The 22,836-nt window shown below is 38.3% G+C and overlaps 1 protein-coding gene across 1 annotated transcript in view; it reads right to left on the reverse strand.

Moving 5' to 3' along the window:
- The window catches only part of FRK (fyn related Src family tyrosine kinase), an 82,009-nt gene that overhangs the window by 28,862 nt on the left and 30,311 nt on the right, over positions 1 to 22,836 (reverse strand). The window contains exon 2 of the mRNA XM_006193096.3: positions 13,833 to 13,954. Within this exon, the coding sequence (XP_006193158.1) occupies positions 13,833 to 13,954 (122 nt within the window). The remainder of the gene's footprint in view (positions 1 to 13,832; positions 13,955 to 22,836) is intronic.

Here is a 22,836-nt window from a genome sequence, read left to right on the forward strand (position 1 = left end):
CTTCCTGACTTCTTATCTCTGACTGAGCATTAAGTCCTACCAATCTCTTCTCCCCACTGCCCCCTCAGTTTCTCCTGGACCACTGCAGTAAGCTCACACACTGTTTTCCCTGTCTCCACCATCACCGTCCATCTTCCACAGCCACCAGAGTCGTCTTCTAAAACACAAATCTAAACCTGCTATTTTCCTTTTTAAAGATCTTCAAGTGTGCCCCACTGCCTAAAGTTCACATGCCTTAACGAGATTATCTGCTGCACCCTATCCTCAAAGCTTAAACACTTATCTGTAGTTTCCTGAATGCACCATGGTGCTTCCTGTTTCTGTGCATTTGCACAAACTATTTGCTCCAACTAGAATGTTATTCTGTTTACATATCATAGTCAAATTCATTTTTCAAGGCCCCGCTCAGGCTCTCCTCCTCCATTACGCCTCCAGACCTAAGAAAGCAGAGCAGCGCACTTGGTCCTTCGTATCCCACTGTACATCGACTTCTGCTATTGAATTCATTCCACAGTGTTGTTCCTGTGTATTTATACTGTACCTCTCCGACTAGGATTTTGAGCTCTTTGATAGCATTTACTTATATGAGACATGATGTCAATGAATCATTCTCTCCTGGCCTTTGCCACGGCTTCCAATAGGTGGAACACCCTTCCCCATCCCATTGACTTTGGATGTGATTGTGTGACGTGCTTTGGAGTGGGGGCAAACACAACATGCGGTACATCCTAGCAGAAGCATTAAATAGTCTGAATAGTTTGTCCTCCCCTTCCCCTCCCCACACCTCTCCAATATTCTGCTCTCCACCAGGAGAGTACCACAGCCCAGACAGTGGCCTCCCCTTTTGTCTGAGTCCCAGAATGAAAGATGCATGGAGATGAACTGAGGCCTGCTACCTCAGACCTAGCTGAGCATGATCCAGCAACTGTCACGTGAGTAAACCACTGAGATTTAAGGGCAAACACTGATTAAGATAGGACATTCTAAAGAAAGCAATGTGACCTGAATGAGATTTAAAAGTTGTCAAAAGATCCAATTTTGGAACTAGCTATGCTCACATCTAGCTGCATTACCTTGGATGAGCAACTTACCCTGTCTGGCTTCCAATTCCTTCAGTTACATAAGTGTTTTGAAAGTCCTTCATAGTTCAAATCTTTTAATTCTACTATTCTAGCAAGGAAATAAATATAGGCACCATAGCATTCAGATGAGGTAGAGAAAAATCATGACTTCCACTTTCCAAAGGAGAAAACCAAGACACAAACTTAAAACATTTAGATGAAACCTGCAAAGTCTGGAGACTCACCATTGTGAAAAGGTACCTCCTGGGAGATGCAGTGGGTTATACACGGAGTAATGTGCTTGGCCCTTAGGATTCTGCCCTGTACACTGGGCATCCCCCCCCCACCACCAGCAGCTCTATTAATGTACCTAATCCTCATTTTTTGCAACCCAAATTACCAAAACAAACAAAATGAAATGCTGTAGCTATAACACAAATTTCAAAGAGGAAAGAACAACACCAGTGTCTTCTCTCTCATACCTCAGACAGCAGTTATCATAGTCCCAGAGGCCCATCTTTAAGCCATGGACCAAGCCAGGATCATAGGACAAGCTCTCCAAAGGCTCATTACTGCTCAGGTTCGAATGCTAATGACAGTAGCAAATACTTACATTGCTTACTTTGTGCCAGGCAGTATTCTAAGTGCTTTTCATGTACCAACTTATCTAATCCAGACACCACCATGGAGAGGTAGATACTATTTTTACTGTCCATTTTACTAAAGAAGAATCTGAGGCACAAAGTGGCTAAGTGATGTGCCGAAGGCCACGCTGCTAGTAAGAGGAAGAAGCCAAACCCAAGCAGCCAGGCTGCAGAGTTCATTCCGTAAACTGCAGTACACTTAACGGGAGAATCCAGCTGAAGCTCTGATCACCTCATCTTCCCAACCTAGATAATCTTAACATAAAGTTCTGCTTCCAGATTTCTTTCAAATCTCCAATGTAAGAAAGCAACCCTCATTTCTACTCCAACCCATCATTATTCTGTATAGAAAAATCAAAGTGTTTTCCTTGACTCCAAGTATTTGCTTACTCTTGTAAAAGACAGAGTAACACAACAAATAAGTGGATATCTTTCCTAAATGAGTGTGTCTTTTCTACTTAGTTGGCCTCTCCCCTCCGCTGCCAGCTAGAAGACTCCATGAGGACAGGCACTGTCTTGTTTACCATTGTAGCCCAGCCTTTGAACACTAACTGCTCACAGTAGGCGTTAAATAAGTATCTGTTGAACGAATGAATGAATCACAAGTTCTTTAAGGCCTGGGTCATCATTTTGTTCAGGATTATACACTTAAGAGATATACAGAAAATGATTCTTACTTAAATTATATGAAAACAGGAATATAATTTCTGCTTTTTTCCTTTTATGTTTTTGCTTCCTCCGTATTTTACTTCTAGCAAAACATTTTTAAAAGTGTCTGCAGGTGATAAGGAGACAGCTATGCAGAGAGAGGACTTAAGCTAAGTCTCTGCCCCGCTGAAACAAATAGAAAAATAAATTTAGTCCCTGCCACACACAGGCTTTTAAGACAACAGAGTACTTTCTTAGATTGTAGTTCCAGTGCCAAAATGTCTAATAACTTAATGCAAAGCACGTTTCTAAAATGCATTAGAAATGACTTCATGATTGATGCAATGCTGACAAATAGTTATAAAGTAGCCAATATGCGTGTATCATTTTAAATACAGCTTAAAATTAGAGCTACTAATTTATTGATTGGGTTTTATTTATTTCATTTACTTTTTATGTCATGAACACATCTTATGTAGCTATCACCACAAAGAAACTAAATACCCAAATTATTAAGAAAATGTAAAACTTGGTCAACTTTTTGACATTAATAAAGTAAAATTACTGCCGGTCGGGCATATTTTTATTTATAGCACAAGTTGCTGGAGATATTCCTATAAATTAATGGGTCTCAAAAACAAAAAACAAAACATAAAACCTGTATTGCTTTCACAACGTCACGCTATTTCTTGACGTGCCACAAGAGGGAGCACAAGTTTGATTGAAAGCCCTCTAATGGCCGCAGTTGTCAGGAGTGGGGAGCAGAAAGTAGGAAGCCAGTATGGTATTTTGGTTTTAAAATAAAGGTACACGTATAGCATTCAGCCTTGTTATAAACACCATGTGAAATACTCTGGTTAGGCTTAATTTTACAGTATTTTTTTCAATAACATATTTTTGCCACTTAGAGTAACAAAAAGAAATTACTTAGATACTTTAAGAATCAGGTAATCTTGAAATGTAAACATTTATTTAGTAATTATTTCCCTGAGGTATAAACTAGACTAAATTGCTCAAGGCTAGAGGAAAGGAGGAGGAATTGGAAGGCCTGTGAGTCATTGACATTTATTTCCAGAGCCAACATGTCTTAGTTTCCTGTTCAACCCGAAACTCAGCACCATGCTTCAAATGTTCTTTCTTATCTCTGCCTCCTTCTGTCTTCCACTGCTCAACTCTTCTTTTAATCCTTCCCCCTGTTTCCAGTTGGAGATCATTAAGTTTATATATTATCGGAGCTGAAGATCCAGAGAGAACTGTATTCACATCTCAGGTCTGGCAATGCCTTGCTATCCAAAAATATAACCCAAGGAGGGAGAGTATAGCTCAGTGGTAGAGCACATGCTTAGCATACATGAGGTCATGGGTTCAATCCCCAGGACCTCTGTTAAATAAAAAAATAATAATAATAAATAAATCCTAATTACCTCCCCCCAAAAAACAAAAATAAAACAAAACAAAAAACAAAAATATAACCCATATTGAATTTATCATGATCACATTTATAATATATACAACCTAACACACTGCTAGTTATTCAAGCATATTGGTGGAAATGGATGAACAATTTACAGATCTCCATTTTATTTTTTAAAAAGTTCAAAACTGTATCACAAAAAATGATTTATTTCTAATCTAAGGAGCATCATCTGATTTTTCAAAGTAAGAAAGATCCTTAAGAATGAACATTATCTGAATAGAAAGATAAGTTTTATGCACACTATTTCCCATTACTTTTACTCACTATTTGGTATACAGTTTACTGTCATCTCTTTCCCTGTGATGCCCTCCCTTATCAATCCCTTTCAGAAAATAATTGTTCTCTTTTCTGGATTCTTAAAGCACTTTGCATATAAGTGCTTTATATACATAATAATCAAATATGTGTTATAGTGTGAGCTATTTATTTGTTTACACAATTATGACATATAGCAAACCCAAATGAAAGTTCTATAATGAATGGGTGAATGAATGAATAATTAATAAACGAATGGTTAAAAAATAGTTTAAAATATTCCTCCTGATATTTTTGAAAATTGCTTTTTTATACATAGAAACCAAATACAGTGCATAATCCTTTATTGTATCAAAAAGTAAATAAATAAACAAAGAGCTAGCAAGGACATTTGGAGAGATTGGAGAGATATGGCAGATAATATTATTGCACTAGTGTGAAATTTGGGGGGGGGTAATAATGGTATTATAATAATGTAGGAGAAGGTCCTTATTCCTGGGACACACATGATAATACTAAAGGTTTTAAAGGTGAAGTGACATAATATCTGCAACTTACATGTGTTACACATATGAGACATACAGATATGTGAGTGATGGAGAGAGAGAAAGGAAATGTCGCAGAGCGTTAACAATTGATGGATTAGGTGAAGGTTTCAACTTTATCAATAAAGTTGGGTGAAACAAAGAAAGACTAAGTTTGTTTTGAGTTTTGGTACTTAATAGTGTGAAACATTCAGAGACCACCTCAATTTTCATCCTTTTGCAGTTTTTTTTTTTTTTTTCCTCCCTGGATGCTCACAGAATTTTTCCTTTATCCTTGATATTAAAGTATTTTGAAAAGATATCCTAAGTGTGTATCTTTTCATTTATGCTACTTGGAACAACTAAGAGTTCTTTTCATCTATAAGCACAAACTTTTTTAACTCAGAAAAGTTTTCTTCTGCTACATACTTAACTGTTGCTTGCATTTAATTATTCTAATAAATGTCAAAGAAATGTCTCCTGTTTGTCTGCCCTCACAAATTTTCATCTATTTTTTCTTCTCTCCAGCAAGCATCTCGAGTCTGTTCTTTACATCCCTGAAGTCACACTTTTTCTGTTTTCTGTCTCCCACCTATTGCCTTTTCATGCTGCTTTTTATGCTTTTCATAGAATGTGTGTTTTCTTGTATTTTATAATTTCAAATTAAATGCTTTCAAATTTTTTCATCTGCTCCTTCTAGTGAATGTTTCAAAAACATCAGTTTTCTCTACATCTTCAGATTACTGTTTATCATCCCTTACACTATTATTTTTCCTAAACCATATTTTATAGAAAAAGAAACAGTTCTATGATCAAGTAATCTGGAAAACTCTGGGTTGAAAAGTTAAATTTCTTGGCTGTTAAGACTTCTGAGACTTTAATGTGTTTTTGTTGAGTCACGGCAGAGAGAATATAATATAAGGTGTTTTTCAAATGCATTTAACTCCTGAACACTCTCTTCTGTGGAAGATTTTGGCTTATCAAAGAATTCATGTTATAGAACATAAGTTGGAAAATTTTGTTACTGAGCATCTAGAATCTCATGACTTTTTTTTATTATACTCATCCTTGAATGAAAAGAAATTTGATGTTCAGGAAAAAGAACATATGCACCTGTCCTCCCTCCTGTCCACTTAGATGAGTGTACATTTCCTTTTCTTGGTATACACACAGCAGAGCTGCTAACACGCCACCCTCTAAACGTATCGCCAATGTCTAGCAAGTGTTCGGCCCCTGTGGCTTTGCTGGATAAAGAGCGGATCTTCTCCTACTCAGCTGGCATGCCTGCTGACAGTAAGATGTAGAATTCAGTCCTTTGTAATTACTAACGGAATTTGTTTACTCCTCAAATTCATGTGTTGAAGCCGAGGTTCCCAGTGTGATTAAGAGGTGGGACTTTGGGCAGTAAGCAGATTTAGATGAGGTCACAAGGGTGAAATCCTCATGATCGGATTAGTGCCCTTATAAGAAGAGGAAGAGACCAGAGCGTTCTCTCTCTCTCTCTCTCCCACCCACCCCCTCCCATGAGAGGATACAGCAAAAAGACAGCCTGTCTACAGGCCCTCATCAGACATCAAATCTGCTGGCACCTTGATCTTGGACATCCCAGACTCCAGAACTGTGGAAAATAAATGTTTGTTGTTTAATCCACCCAGGCTGTGGACTTTGTTATAGCAGCCCAAAGTGACAAAGACAGTACTGCTGAGTTGTTTGCTGAACCAGAAGAACGCATGAAAAACACAATCATGAGAGAGCAGAGTTCTTATTTCCTTCTTTCTAGAAGGTTAACCTCACCTAATTTGCAACACATATCATCACCTGTCATCTTCTACCTCTATAACATTAACTGTACTGGAAGCTGCTCTTCCACTTGATGTAGAAAAGGAGAGGGGTGGTATGCACGATGCCAAGGGCAGGTCCAAATCATGAGACTGGCTCCACACAGGAGAGCAGAGGCTGCCTGGTTTCCTGGTATTTGCATGTCCTCCCTCTCTAAGACAGGGGCACACTCTGAGCAACGGTCAGAGCATTTTTTCATGACTTTTTCATGACTAGCACCTTTTTCATGACTAGCCCTGATCGTAAGCAACAAAGTCTGCTCCAGTCACTTATATGTCAGTTCATCTATATTCACACTGAAGTTGGGAGAATATTTAGCTAGAATCTAACAAATCACTGATGGATAGACTCCGTTGACAGGGCTACTATGATGCTGTATCTCTTCTGTAACAGAAACAGACTCATAGACATTGAATGCAAACTTGTGGTTGCCGGGGGGCGGGGGGGGGTGGGAAGGGACAGACTGGGAGTTCGAAATTTGTAGATACTGACAGGTATATACAGAATAAACAAGTTTATACTGTGTAGCACAGGGAAATATATACAAGATCTTGTGGTAGCTCATGGTGAAAAAGAATGTGACAATGAATATATGTATGTTCATGTATGACTGAAAAATTGTGCTCTACACTGGAAATTGACATAATACTGTAAACTGACTATAACTCAATAAAATAAAATTTAAGAAAAAAGAAAGAAAGTAGGCGGATGCAACTCAAATGATTGAGCTAGCTGCCAACTTCATTTGAAGCACAACAGTGGAGAAAATATAAATAAAGGATTAAATTAATTTGGCAGCCAATAAAGGGAAAAAAATTAATATGAATGGAATATGTCATGAATTACAAGAAGGTTGCAATTTCACCAACTCCACATGACCTATTAATTCCCAATTACATATTTAATTTCTGGAATTGATTATTATAAAGTCACATCCAAAAGACAATAATTTGCATCATTTCTTTGTTGTGTTTTCCTCCAGATAGCTCAAACTACTCATACAGAAAAGGTTTTTTTTTTGATAAACGAAATAAGGTAAGCAAAACCAGAAGAGAAAATTTAGATGAGTCAGTATGGGCTCACAGACAAGCAAAAGAGAAAAAAAAAAAAAAACATAATACAAGCCCTTTTAAGAACACTGTAACTTCTAGAAAGGCTAGTTCATGGATTTTCAGTAAGAAGATTTCTCCGTGAGACAGTACCCTCGAGAAAAAAGCTCTTGTCTGTGCATATGTGTATGTGTGTGTATAGACACAAACAGAGATATATGTACTATGTAATAAAATGTTAATTTAACTTTATAGAGTATTTATAACATCTGAAATATAATTTATCAGTAGGAATGTTAAGAAAAGGCAGCATATACTATAACTCACCAAAAAGCCACTTGCTATTATAGGAAATGATATTTGCAATTAAGTTGAACACAACTAAATTATGACTTTAATTAAAAGGCATTTTCTAAGATGGCACCAACATGTTTAAAATTTAATACATTTTATATGAGATACAGTTATCAACATAAAAATTTCTTTCTGCAGCATGTGCACTTTTTAAAAAGCAAAACAACTTTAACCAATATCAAAATGGTCCCAGAATCCATAGAAGTTTTATTGCATAATAAATTCAAGGAACAGTTTTTTCCAACCATATAATACGTGCCCCTCCTCAGGATATACAATCTATTTCTATTCCCAGTTAATAGTTATAGAATTCCTACTGCTCTGTGGCCACTATGTCCATATGAATTTTAAATGAAGAATAAATGGGGGCTCAGTGGACTGATAATGAAACACACAGCCTTTTACTATTGGTCAGCATCAGATTAGAATGAGTCAGCAGGTCTTGAAAAGTCTGGGAGCAGTAATGTTATCTCAGCAGTCAGTGGAAGTGAGTTTGGGTCTGAACCCTGTGCCAGGCAGAGAGATAGGGCCTCACTTAAGTACTATTTCTCCAATTTTGTCTCCTCTACAGAAGTCTTATTACCTGGAAACAACTAATCTGTCAAGGTGAGAAACTGTCTTTCTAAAATAAATCTGAAATACAAACAGGAGAATTATTTGTCACCTCCCATGGTCGACAGACTTCAGAGGTTTAGGAAAGTGATGGTGGCCTTGCTGGCCTTTGCTCCTGGAAGACGGCAGGTAAAGAAGTGAGTGTCTGAGCATCTGCTGTCTTTACAAACTGCACTAGAAACCATGGAGACAGACAAGAAGTGCGACACAGAAGCAAAGAAAGTATGTTCCATCTGCTCAAGCAGTGTATAACCCAGTTTGAGAAGTACATTTTTACCTCCGGTGAAAGAGTTACTCATAAATATAATGAATCTTTGAATATGTAAGTTCAACAAGAAGGATACACACAAGGTCAACATGAAAGGGTACACATCTTCCCTAACGGAGCTGCTCGTGTGCTCATTACTTTTTGAATTGCCTTCAGAATTAATTTAAAAGGGATGCAGAAATATTTACAAAGTTATAAGTCCATGGTATCACTCAGGTTAATCATCCAAATTATTCAGAAAGTTGCTTCAGATAATTCTGGCCACTTCCAAGTATCAAAGCTGCCCACAGTGAACATAGAATTGCCCCAGCTAAGGCTTTTAACATAAAGTGATATCGTTTCTGTAGAGACGGTTCTACCGTTTGAGCAATAGTTGGAACAATGGCATTCTATCCCTTTGAAGGATAAAACGTTTATTTGGTTCTAAAAATTCCAGTATATTTATTTTAAAATTAAATTATGTTGCTGCAGACGCCTATCTTATATTCTCAAGAAGGGACTTCATAGCATCACAAAGTACTACTATGAAAGTCCTGCATATTCCACGGGGCCTGCATGTTCACTGTAATGGAAACTTATCATAGCGAGTACTCAGCTCAAAATCGGCAGACACAAGTTGAAAAAGAGAGAATGGCCACTTGTATGTCCTCCTGCAATTGCTTCAAATACCTCTGAGCTTATTTCCTTTGGTCCCCTCTCCTCTCTCCTGGTAAATATCTCCTACATACCTCATCTTGGCTAGAGTCATCACTAATCCGCAGTCACTCATGTCAGAGATCTGAGAGTCATCCTAGATTCTGCATGCTCCCTTATTTCTACCCCACTTCTGATCAGCCACCAATCCCTGTTGGTTTTGTCTTCTGAATATTTATTACCTCCCTGCCCTACTCTCTATTTGCCAAACCTCTGGCCTGGTTCAGGCCATCACCTGTGCAGATAAGCAGGAGTCTCTAGTACAGAACCCCGGAACTCTTTCTAGACTGCATGGCAACGGCCCCACTGGACCTGTCCCATCATCGCCGCCTACGCCTGGCAAGAAGGGCTGCACCAGAACTCAACTTGCCACAGATCCTATGGTTTCCTCTTCCACAAAAGAGGAGCTGCAATTTCCAACGGTTTCCAAAGCCCAGAAGTGCTGGACTTCCAAACAACCCTGCAAATAGTTGATATCCAAACTCAGACTGCTTAGCACCAAAACAGAGACTGCTAGCCCAAGTCCTACGGTCATTCCCACACTTGCCCCATAAAAAAGAGGAGAGCAACAGAGGGGCCATGTGGCTTCTGGGGACGAGCAGAGCCTTAGTGCAGACCGCTGAGTGTGGGTCCCATGGCCCCACTCTGCAGACTGCTGACAGACTCTGCTGTCTCGCACCTGTGACTTCACACAGCAGCCAAGTGATGCCACCGCATTTGCCCCGGTCACTCCTCCTCCAACTATTGACTATAAACCTCTTATCCGTTCTCCACACTGTCATCAAAAGTCAGACCAGGTCACTTTCTGCCTAAAACTTCCCTCTACATTTGGACCCATAGAATAAGGTCCAAATTCCTAAGCATGGGATACAAGGCCCTGAAGAGCCCAGCTGCAATTTTCCCTTCCAAGCTCATTTTCAACCATTCCTCCTTTTCTCTATTCTTGCTCCCCCTCCGCCACACACACACATACCTGCGCTGTCCTCCCCCTTTCCCACCCTCTACTCCACAAAAAAGCAAACAGACTCACAACTCTGTGCATTTGCCTTGCCAGGAGTAACCATTCCCACGCTGCTACCTTGTAACGTGAACCGAACACAAATCCTGCCTCCTCTGTGGAACTTTCCTGACTCCCCCTCCGAGACTTGGCCCCTGCCCCATCTTGTCTCCCAGAAAGACAGCTGTGTTATAATCCTCCTGAAGACTGGGTCCAGGAACTATGCCTTGCTCTCCTGCTGCCCTTGACCTAGCAAAGGACTGGCACAGAGTAGACACTCAAATGTTTGTTCAAGAAATACACAGATGTATAAATAAATTATGTCAGCTACTACATGCATCACCCTGAATACTGCTGATAAGCTTTTTTGCCTCATGTTCTCAATGTAGTCACTTTTCAGCCATCTCCAATCTATTATCATTTGCTCTTGAAAGGGTTTCGCTGAGGATGAATCTAGAATTCCCTCTACTACTCTGGATGTTTTCTTATGCAGACCTGCCTAAAGTAAAATTACAATGTGCAATGCAGAATCTCTCCTGAAAAACTCCCCTGAAATTTGATTTTAGCCTTCAAAGTATTTTTTTCTTAAAGTGTACTTTAAGTAATAATATAAATGCTTATGGGATGCCAAACATTAAATTAATATTAATGGCGAAACAATAACAATTTCCTTTAAAGTAACTAATTGAAGTCAAGAAATAGCTAAACCCATTGACATGCAGTCAGCATTTTGTATTTTTCATCAGAAAAACTATTCTCTACCAATGACAAATAACAGTAAGGCCACAAAAACTACCTGTCATGCATCTAACGAAGACAGATTCTCTGGCTACCACGTATAATATGTAATATCCAAAAGCACTGCTGTAATTCACAGCTAATTAGTGTCTTGCCGTTATGAGAGGTGTCACGGCCCTAACTCTCTTTCCAGATCTACTCAGACCTCACAAGAGCTGACAGCCATGGGAGGATCACAACAAGCCAATTAGCACCCCCCAACCTGGGGCTGCTGCCTTGGAGCCACCCCAGCATCGATACATCATGCTCCCTCACGAGCGCCCCTCTGACAGCTGCGAGCCATTGTTGCCCGAGGAATAAAGACAATACTTCTAAGGAAAACTCACGTGGGAAGGACAGAGATAGAAAAGGGATATTATTTGCCTGCCTTTAGCAGCACAAGTGTCAGCAAAACTGAAGACCATCAGTTCAGACAGATTAGGAGACGACTGGACTAAGAAATAGATCCATGCCTGGTATACCTGAAGATCCTTCGTGGTGAGCAACTGTCAGCAACTGGGTTGTCCGTCTCTTTGTTCGTTTGAATGCAGATATATCAAAGACCCTTTCCTCTCCTTTTCTCTCCCGAATAGCCCTCCTCTGGCTAACAAGAACATTTTCCTTTCAGTAGAACTTAATGGTCTGCATTTACTTTGTCCCCTACTGAATACACAGCAATCAGATAATTTGTCTCAAAACTCTAAATGGTTTGACTTCACTGAAGAAGAATCTCTAATGATACGCTGATCTCCAAGTAAGGCTTACAAAGCTTCCCAAGGCCACTAGCAAGCGCTGGAGTATTCCCAGCACATGACAGCCAATATCCTCGTGATTTTGTTCTAAGCCTGAAAAGCCGTTTTGGTCCATAGTAGTCTGCGTGGAGAGTGTTCAGAATAGTCACTGTAGCCTGGGAATTACTTGAAGGTATGATTCAGGTAATTCTAATTTTAGTTTGTTTTCCTCATGGAAATATTTTTCTTCTATATTTTTAATGCTAGAATCTAAGATATTTAATCTAGCTTTGGGCTAACTAATGACTACTTAATTTTTTATATAAATAGTGGCAAAGGCAAATAAATGAATGTGGATGTATTTAAACAACTAGTTCTCTTACACATTGTCTTATCACTAAGCATAGAATAGCCAAAAAATTAATTTTTCTTCCACTGAATATAATATTCTCACGGAAATCTTCAAATATTTATCTATAAGGATATCCACTGCACCACATTTTATAACAGCAAAATTACTAAAAATAATGAAAACATACAAAGTATGAAATAGCCTAAGTAAATGATGACATGGCCATACAATGGAGAGTTATGTGACTTCTAAAAATAATGATGTAGGAGAATACTAAAGGACAAAAATGCAAAAATGTTCACAGGATACTGAAAGACAGAAATAAGAAAAATGGAACCTAGATCCATATTATACACACACACATAAATATGTGTGTATTTATACATAGAAGTACATATGTGTGTATATATGTATACAAAAAATGCACACACATTTATAGATATGTATTTCTTATTTACAAAATGATCTCAATTTTTTTCCCTGTGTATGGGTGTATGTGTTTGTTTATTTAATTATATATACTTCTCAATTAAGCACAGAAAAAAGCTTGCCAGAAAAAGTACTTCAGTATTAAAAATGTACCTTCAGAAAGCGATAGTCTAGGTTATTCTTCTTTGAGCTTTTCTGTTTATGTGAAAATATTTTATTACTTTTATAATCAGAAAAAAAGTTATTATATATAATACAATATTCACATATGTCACCTAAGTGTGCACTAATGTGAAGTCACAGCCTGGTGGGGCATCAATTCTGAACAGCTAATGCCCATCCTATATCAGTCATTAAATATTTTTATTATCACCCTGGTATAGACAAGAAAGGCCAGAGGCACATCATCTTGAGCACATTTCAAGAATGGTCATCAGAACAGCTCTTTCCAACTAGGTCTGCAGGGAGTTGAAGCCAAATGATTCTAGAATACTATATTGACTCAGAGCCAGAATACGTGTGAGCTGAAGGACCAGCTTTCCAAAAAGCCTGCCTTAACACCCCTGCCCTTAATTCTCTCCAGTTCCAATCCATCTGCCCTAATCTTTGGGACCACTAGATGTGAGGAAGGAAAATGGGTACCAAACTCACAGAGTCCGAGTTCAGTTCAGGTCAAAGTTTCCAGCACATAGCACATTTGCATTCAGCATTTCATTTCATTTTCTGTTTACCAGGGAGAGACAAATGAAATGAAAAAGCAAAAGGTATTATGAAAAGATCAGTTTTGACAACAGTTTAGATTTTGCTTCTTGCTTCCCATTTCCCTAGAAGGATAGACTCCTAGATAATGCAAAAGTGAGAAAACACAGGCAGATCGATGTATTTTTCATTGCGTACCTAGAGTGCGTGTATTTGACACTATTTATAGACTGCTACCCATAGATAGAAACTTCTTGCTAATTTTTATATTACTCTTTAGTAGTTGAGTAGGTTTAACTTTGGCACCATTGTGAAGATAACAAATAAGGCAAATTTAAAATTAACATATCCATGTTCAAACAGCAGGCTTGTGATGACAGACACTAAAATCCATACTTAAATCACACAAAACAGTGCCCATACCTGAAAGGGAGAAGTTGCCTTTCTGACTTTCACTTTCTCTGATTAAAAAGGCACCCGTCTGATTTCCTGAATATAATAGTTGATTTTCTGCATCTACTCTCTTGATTCCTCCAAAGAACCACCTAAAAAGAGAAAGATATAAACGTTAACTAACCAATCAACACTTTTTTTAAGGAGCAGGAAGCTTGGCATGAAAGCATTCCAATATCGGAAAGGTTTGATATTCTTTAGTGAGACTATAACATGTATAAACATTGGCAAAGGCAAATAAATAAATGTGATACTTTGACACTTGACGTGATTTTTCTGGATGTCTGCAACCCTCACCAGGAGTCTTTAAAATATTATAAAATGAGAATTTGGCTGATGCCTGCTACCCCATCCCTTCTCACACCTGCATTCTGAGAGGCCCTGTGTTCTTCTGTCGAATCCAAAGCTTCCAGGGCAGGCCCACCACATAAGTCGGCCGTGTTCCGCGCTCTGAAACTACTCATCATCACCATCAGACGGTCCACTGCCTCACCTAACACCTCCGAGGTGTCAGGAGGCAAGCTTTCCAACCCAGGGAGTCATATATTTCACATCAGAGTGCGAACAATTAAAAATGTAGTTCTCTTTCCCTACCTCTGTCATTGCCCAGTTCTGCCACAATATAAGCTGATTTTGTGTGTTTAGAAGGAAATTTTCACTGGTGAAGAAATTATGTGAAAAAGATACTTCTGCCTGAGATGTATCTTCTTAGTATCCTCCATATCTTTTCTTTACCGTCTTATCCTTAACATTCCAGAAATATGAGCCAATGAATGTGAATGTGATCAACCTGAACGAAGAATTATGGATTTTAATATCAGAGCCAGTCTAAAAGGTTTATCAAGTCAGTAGACACCAATGTGATAATGAGAGGAAACTGAGAAAGCCAGCTTTTCACTATCAGGTCATAATGTTGATCTTTATCATTTAAAGATTTTAGGTAAAATACTTATCTTTTCTGGTATCATCTTTAAAATGTAAACACTCAAAGAGAAGAAATTAGGTTTGAAGGAAGAAATACAGGCTGGGTGGGGAACTGCAGGCTGTGAGAGGCCATCAAAAACTGGCTCCAGTTGGTTTGACAGGTCACGGGCATTAGGGAATATGCCTGCACCAGGGGACACAATTGAAGAGGGGGGAGAAACTGAAAAGAGAGGCATTCAAATATAAATAGTACTTTTCAACAAAAGAAAAATGTTTGTTTACCATTTTCCCAGTCATCAAATTGCAAATTACACAATATTAGTCAGTAAATGCCAGATTATGTTGGAGTAATGAACAACTCCGAAAAAGCTCGGTGGTTTAAGACAACAAAGATTCACTTTTCATTCATCTTCATGTCAACTGAAGGTCACCTACGCTATGTCCATCTCTACATCTGCCAGGGAGTTTTCATCTCCATGCTTCCATGATTGCTGATACAGGACTGGAAAGTATGGCAAATCACAAGCTGGTTCCTGGAGCTTCTATTTAAAGCTTCTACTCAAAAACAAACCCATTGGCAAATAAGTTGTATGCTGGTGCCTTAATGCAAAGAGAGTAGAAAATGCAATCCCACTGCTTCCCCAAAGGCAGAGAACTAGAAACATTTGGTAGACGACACTAATGATTACCACACTGATTCAACATTAGGAGCCAAATTAAGGTCCACAGACTATTGTTTGTCCAACTGAAATTATGAAAGGCTTGGAAACATTCCAAGGTGGCCATGTAATGAATTTATAGGAAAACAGAAATGTGTGTTTCCTACAACTTCAGAAATAAGTGAATAGAACATAATGAAAAATCCAAACAGATCCAGATATTCAAATTAGTGATGAAAGGATGGATTAGTGAATAAATCCTGGTACTACTCATAATCCATATTAAAGTTTTTTTTAATTAAAAATTAAAAATTACTGTATACACAATAATTTTACATAGAGACCTAACGTAAAAAACAAACTTTAAAATTCTGAGTATATTGGACTTGGGAAGGTTTCTTAGACGAGACAAAAAGAAAAAGATATACAGGCCTTAAGGGGAAAGATGGACAATATTTATTACACTTTACACAATTAAAAACTTGCAACAACAAGATTACTATAAAATAAAGTTAAACTATAAGCCACAGAACTGGCAAAAGTCCTTGCAAAGCATATAACCAAAAAGAAGGTTCATAATCAGACTGTGTACAGACCTATAACCAATTTTTTTAAAGACCACACAATAGAAAAATTGACACAGTATATAATTGGACCATTCACAGAAAAGAAAAACCCGATAACTAATAAAAATAAGGAAAGAAGGATAGTATCTATTGTCAGTAATTAGGAATATTAATAATATTAAATATAAAAACAATGAAGTGAGATTTCACACTTTTTATGCTGGACAAAATTTAAAACTCTCACAGACAGGCGTTGGGAAAAATGTGAAAAAGGAGCCTTTATTCAATACTAGTGGCAATGTCATTTGATACAACTAGTTCAAAAGAACATTTGGCAATGTTTGGTAAAACTGAGTATTTGTATACTACCTCAGTTTCATGTCTAGATTGTATCCTATATATACTACAAGAACAGTCACTGAAGAATTCTAGCACTGAAAAATTGGAAATAACCTAAATGTCCATTGTAGGGGAATACATAAGCTTAGTTATGGATATAAAATGGAATAGTATATGGCAGTTGAAACAAATTGTTCAGGCATAAAAGGAAGTTGAAGAATGATACATACCATTACAATGCCATTTATGAAATTTTTCAGCAAACATATTAAAACACTATACATTTTTATGGATACATGCATGCTTAGTGACAGCTAATCGTTACTCAGGCAATTTTTTTACCCATTTCCAGAAATGGCAAAATTTCTTCATACAAATATTTAAAGCAAAAAAGCAACATGGGTCAACTCCATGCACTTCCCTGATTTCTAGTGTAATTATTATGCATTAACATTAAAATGTTTGGTCCAAATGTAGATATGTAAACTTTGACAAGAATTACAGTTTATCTGGCCGATTAAATTCTCAGAAGTGCAATTATATCACCTATGTCTCATCATTCTAAAGAGCAAATATCCATTATTATAAGTTTCAAACACATACAATACATTTGTATTTTGAATAATCAAGCCTGTAAATGATGTATTTTCTCTGCCCGGTACATGTATGAGCGAGCAGTTTTTGCAAATCAAGTGGTTAGAGATATATAGTAATTTTACTGCCTTTGTAGAGAACTCTGTGGTGAATTTTTGAAAATTCTTTTCTGTCTCGCCAATTCTGGATTCTTGTATAATAGATTGGTACAATCACTTTACAAGGTAAATCACACCAGTATTGAATTGATAGTAACAATGAAATACATGTAACTATTTGACTGGATACATCAGCTCACTTAATACCTGGAATTTTACTACCAACAGGAAGTGAAGAAAATAAATTAAAAATGGTTTTCTGGCTATAGTGGTGTTATACTGTGATCTTTCACACCCAGAGATGACGCATTGGCTATAGACTGTGATTGCTAGAGCATGTGCTGCTGCAGAGACTAATGAGCAACCGATAATTCTTTCCACCCTTTGCATGTATGAAAATTGTTCCTTACTTTGTGGTTTGAGCCATGGGCAGAACTGTCACTCTCCTCAGTTCTGCCTTCTAGAGCCCCTACTGGCCCCATTCTGCAAGGGCACACACACCCCAGGTCTGGTTGTCAACGCTCTTTTTAAGCTCACGTGCAGTAAAGAGCGAGTGCTGAGAAGGGATCAGGACATTCTAGGAAGTAAAAGGCATCAGGGGAGAGCCTTGTGGATCAGGGATCCTTGAAGTGTGGCCCCTAGACCCGGGGCAACAGCATCACATAGAAACTTGCTAATGTGCAGGCTTCAGGCCAGACCTCAGAAAACTCTGAAGGTGGGGCCCAGCAATCTGGGTTTTATTAAATTCCCTGGTGAATCTGATGCACAAAAAAAGTTTGAGAAATACTGAGGTGCAGAAATGGTAAAGAAAATTAGAAACTTATATAAGACATCTGAGGATAGGTTAGAGTTTGACACTGACATGTGAAAAATTATCCAATAAAATGACACCACATACACCCACACACATTTTATTGATATTTAATGACAATAACTTTTATTGCTAAGCCATACCTGCCACAAAAGAGATCTTGATTAAGAATAACCAAAAAGGAGAGGAGACCCTCAGTAACCTATAGCCTTGGAAGAAGAAATGCTTCAATTAGATGAAAATGGAGCAAAAAGTATAATGTCTGTTTTGGGTGAAAGAAGTATGTAACTGAAGTCTAAGATTTATTTTGCAGACATTTAGGTGACGACTGACTGCAAGTTCAGTGGCACTGACAGAAGGCTCTGCAAGCCCTACAGCGGGATGAAAAGGTCAAATCGCAGAGCGCTAGGACTATTGTAGTTTTATGTATATACTGAAAACTAACAAGCCAAAAATTATACGTGCTTACTTCTCTGGAGATTAGGGAGTGATGACAAAAATGATGACAAAGGACTTCTGCTTTTTACTCTGCATTCTACTCCATAGTTTGGATATTTACAAGAAGATATCATTTTATAATTTATTTAAACATGAAAAGCTGAAAAAAGTCCATCAGGAATATGCTTCAAAAATCCACATGTTTTAAAGATAGGGACTAGAAACATTGGCAGAACTGATAGGTACAAGAAAAATCTCAAAGGAATATAGGACGGGTGATGATGGGTAAGCAGTGAACCAGATGGAAGATCAAACATGACACCAGGGTTTCAAATCTGCTTGGAAGGACAGAGCACTCAGCAGCACATCAGGAGACAGAATATAATATCAAAGGAGAGCTACAGCAACCTATTGGGGAAGCTATGCCTGGGTTTTTTTATTTGTAAGTGGGACAATAAATTATTACCCTGTAGGCCTGTTTTGAGATTAAGAAAAATAATGGATGTAAAAGTGCTTGATGCCTGGCCCCATTCACGCTTAATGAATAGCAACTATTTTAAGAGAACTGATTTAAGGGAGTAGTTATATATTTGGTTTTAGATATGAGGTCATGATACAACACAAGTGATTATGTGAACATGATCTCACTGCTCTAACTGTGTTTGTACTGAAGTGACTTTTCTGTCCTGCCTGCCCAGTCTTGACTAAGTCATGCTGCCACCAGGTGGCAGCAGGCCATTTTACTCATTCAAAAAAGGCCAACTAAAGCCGCAGTGTGGACTAACTGGACGTTCTTTATGTTACAAAGAAGACAAAATGCACCTTTAAGAAAACAAAATTTATGCAGTGTTACTGAATATCAACATTTAAGTAATATAGATAGCAATCAAAATTTAGGAAAATCAACATGTTAATAGATGTGGTATCTCCATTAATGTTTCCTCATTTCATTTACTAGCATCTCATTCTAGCCATTCTACTGCCTTAGTGCCTGGCACAAAGTGGGACAGTCGCAGCACCAATCAGATGGAGGTAATTTCCTCCTACATTTTTAAAAAGAGAAAACACATCCTCAGTAACAAAATGTAACAAATAATTTCTTTTCCCAGTATCTCCCTAAAAACAAAGACAACTGGCCTTAAGCCACAGTAGACAGACCCTAAAAAAAATAAGCTCCTAAAACCAGTCCCAGAAACTGTAAAAAGGGAAGTGAGTGGATCGACCTGGCAGAGCCAGCGAGGAGGAAAGTTCCCTGGGATGACTCCCCTGGTGGAACGCAGGGAGAGGGGCGTCTTTATTGTTATCATCACGGTTACACAGGTTATAAAGGATTAAACCACCTATTGTCCTCTCCAGTGTGGTTTGGGAGGATCGATAACACTAACATTTTCACAAACACTTACAGTTTGCAGAGTACGCTCATAATCACATTTAGCCATTTATCATGTCTAAATGTAAGGCTTGGAATCAACCCCTTGAGCTATGGAGGTTCTGTATGACTCACCTGCACTGATCTGTGTTTCAGCAACATTGCCAGGAAAGCCTCTGATGAAAGCCTTCCTTATGGTCCAGGTAATCACGTCCCTGCCCTTCTATAAAATCTCCTTGGGCTCAGCACACCCCTTGGCTTACAGTAAATTAACCCTGCCACTTTTTTTTCCCTGTCCCATAGCATACTAAGGACAAAGAAAAAAATTAACAATGCTCATATGTATTTCCTTATTCTTTCCTTCCTTTCCATTCTCCCCACCACAACCTTTGTCAAATTCATCATTATCACTTGGACTATAGCAATATTTTCCTATCTGTTCTCTTTAGTATGAATAGCTTCTCTTTACAGATCACACACAAGGAGCCAAGGCACCATTGCTACAAGTTATACATGCAATGTCTCCGTCTCTCTCCCCCTTGCTCACAACACCACCACCAGATAAATCATCTGAAAATATGACCCGTACATCTCATCAGTACATACACATAAAAAAGTTCTAAGGGTTCCCTTTGCTTATAGAATAAAACCCTTATTAACCTCGAACTCCAGACCCACCCCCACCTGGACACCAGCCATTTCTTCACCTTATCTTCCCTACATCAGCTCTGTTCCAGCTAAACACACGCTCTTACCGCCATTGGTAGAAGCGTTACTTTAAACCTGCCAACCCAGAATTCCCGCAGTACTCAGCCACCGCTCTTCTGGTTTGATGTATACAAAAGCTAGTGCTACGTTGTTTTACTTTTTATTTTTAGATTATTCCCTGCGTTCGCTTGAGGCTGCAGCCCTCCCTGGCACAAAGGCTGAGTCTGATAACACCACAAATGCCCTTTGAAGCAGTTAAAAAAATACCTGCTGATGAAACAGGTAACACATTGTACCTCAATGTGGGCATTTTATATAGTCCTTTGGTTGATATTGAATGTTGGACTTTAGATAACGCCTGTGTTTTCATGTACTCTTTTATTTGTGCCACATAGCTTAGAGTATAAAGCGTTTCAAGGAGAAGCCTTATCTGCTCTGGGCCAGCTGCGCCACAGATTTGAATGTGAATTGGCCTCAGACCACAGATTCCAATCTGACCACTCCCTTCTCCCAGGGAGAACACTTCGCATGAATGACAGATCAGAAATGAGGCTGACTTTTCTGTCCTCCAAAACACAAGCATATCAGGGCTGCACACACGGAAAGAGTGTGACAAACTGACAATGTCACATCCAGTACCTGGGGTAGGAAGTGCAGTCACAGAGAAACCCGGAAGCTCTTTTCTTGGGTCATTTGATACAGCTTTTTTGTTGCTGTTGTTGGCCTTCGTAGTCATTGTAAAAGGGGATACTGAAGGAATTTTTTAAGAGAGGAAGTAAGTAAGGTGAACTAATTGGTACTTTCCCCACTGAGGAAGGTGCCGGGCTGCGTGTTTGTGAAAGAATCTGGTTATAACTCAGATCAACTCCCCTGAGTCTAGTCATCAAAAGTATGCATAAGCAAAAAGTTTAGGAAGAATACAAAAAGTCCAGATAGGCATTCAATCTCAAGGTAGTGTTTCTGTTTTACAACCACCGTCTATTTGTGTAAAAGGAAACAGAAGCTAATACTGATTTCTCTTTTAAAATAAAAAACAAAGTGTGTACATATATAATGGTATTTCCAATCATTGAGCTGGAAATAAAAGTGTAAATTTTAACCCATTTGCTTTGTTTTTGTACAACATAGGTGATAATGTTTGTCCTAGAAACTAGAGGAATAGGGGTTAGAGTTGGAAGCATTCATCATTAAATGGTTTCTATCTTTGTCACATCTGGAGAAAGTAAATGCAATTGATTTTATAATTCCTGAGGAAATGCCTTGCTGCACAAAACACCACAAATGTCTGTTCAGAATCCTTAAACGAATAAGCTTTGGGGTAGTAGTATTTCTTTTTAATAGTTATATGGGGCACTAATTTCAGAGTGACAGCCCCACTTAGTTTCCTACCAAAAAAAAAAAAAAGAAGAAGAAGAAGAAAAGAAATAGTTACTTTCTCTCCTTCATGAATAATTTCCTTTCTTACTCCAAGAAGGAAAAGCAAAAGGAATTTTTTTAATTCACTAACTTTGAAAGAATTTTAATTCTCAGATGTCATAAATATTATCCCATCCCACTTTATCAGAAGTATTAAGTATCCTTTTAACATCTACAAAATAACCTGGTCTTTGGAAACCACCTTCATGGAATAGACCAAACACTGAGTCTAATCAGCTGGTAGTCCCCGTGTGCACCTGCTCCGGATGGGTTAATAATGCCATGCTCTGGGCTTGGCAGCCCAGTCTGCATTTACCGGATACAAGCTTCTCTTTCAAAAAGAAAAAAGGTGGGGGTGGGGGAGAGAATCTGTCTTCTTTTTGCCCATACCAGAGGTGATAGTCAAAACATTTTATGACTGATACAGCACTTATACCCGCCATCAAAATAGACACCAACAAAATCCCGTCCAAGTTTCAGCAGGGGTACTTTATCATTTTAACACTAAATGATGCGCTATGTCATCACTTACTTTCATTAAATGTTTATCCCAAATAAAAGATAGAAAATATCCTAAAAGTATCTTAACCTTCTTCTTACACTACAGGGTAATACTGATGTAGTTTTCTGTGTACTTTATATGCCGAAATGTATCAGTAATGTTTATTTCATAATAACTACATGGAGAACAGACGAAAAGCAAAAGAGCTAAAGAAGGGTGTATTTATTTTCCTCTGAGAATCTTGGAATATCAAAGGAGGAATAAGAGACCATTTTAACTGAGTTATAAATCAAAAAGGAAGTGATGAAACAAAAAGCATTTAATTGCCAAGGGTGTACCGTCAGAGATATAAACAACCAACAGTGTGTCAAAGATGGAAGCCTTCTTAAAGAAAGTACACTTTGAATAAGGGTTTGGAAAAAGATGAAAACTCCCCCAAAATGAAGGACAAGGCATGTGCACAGGTGAAGAACCAACACTGGTTTGGTGGGCAAAAGTCAGGGAGGAGGGCCCATGAATGAAGATGCAAGAAAACCAGTTCTTCAATGTT

Source organism: Camelus ferus, chromosome 8, assembly GCF_009834535.1.
Source record: "Camelus ferus isolate YT-003-E chromosome 8, BCGSAC_Cfer_1.0, whole genome shotgun sequence".
NCBI classification, from domain to species: domain Eukaryota; kingdom Metazoa; phylum Chordata; class Mammalia; order Artiodactyla; family Camelidae; genus Camelus; species Camelus ferus.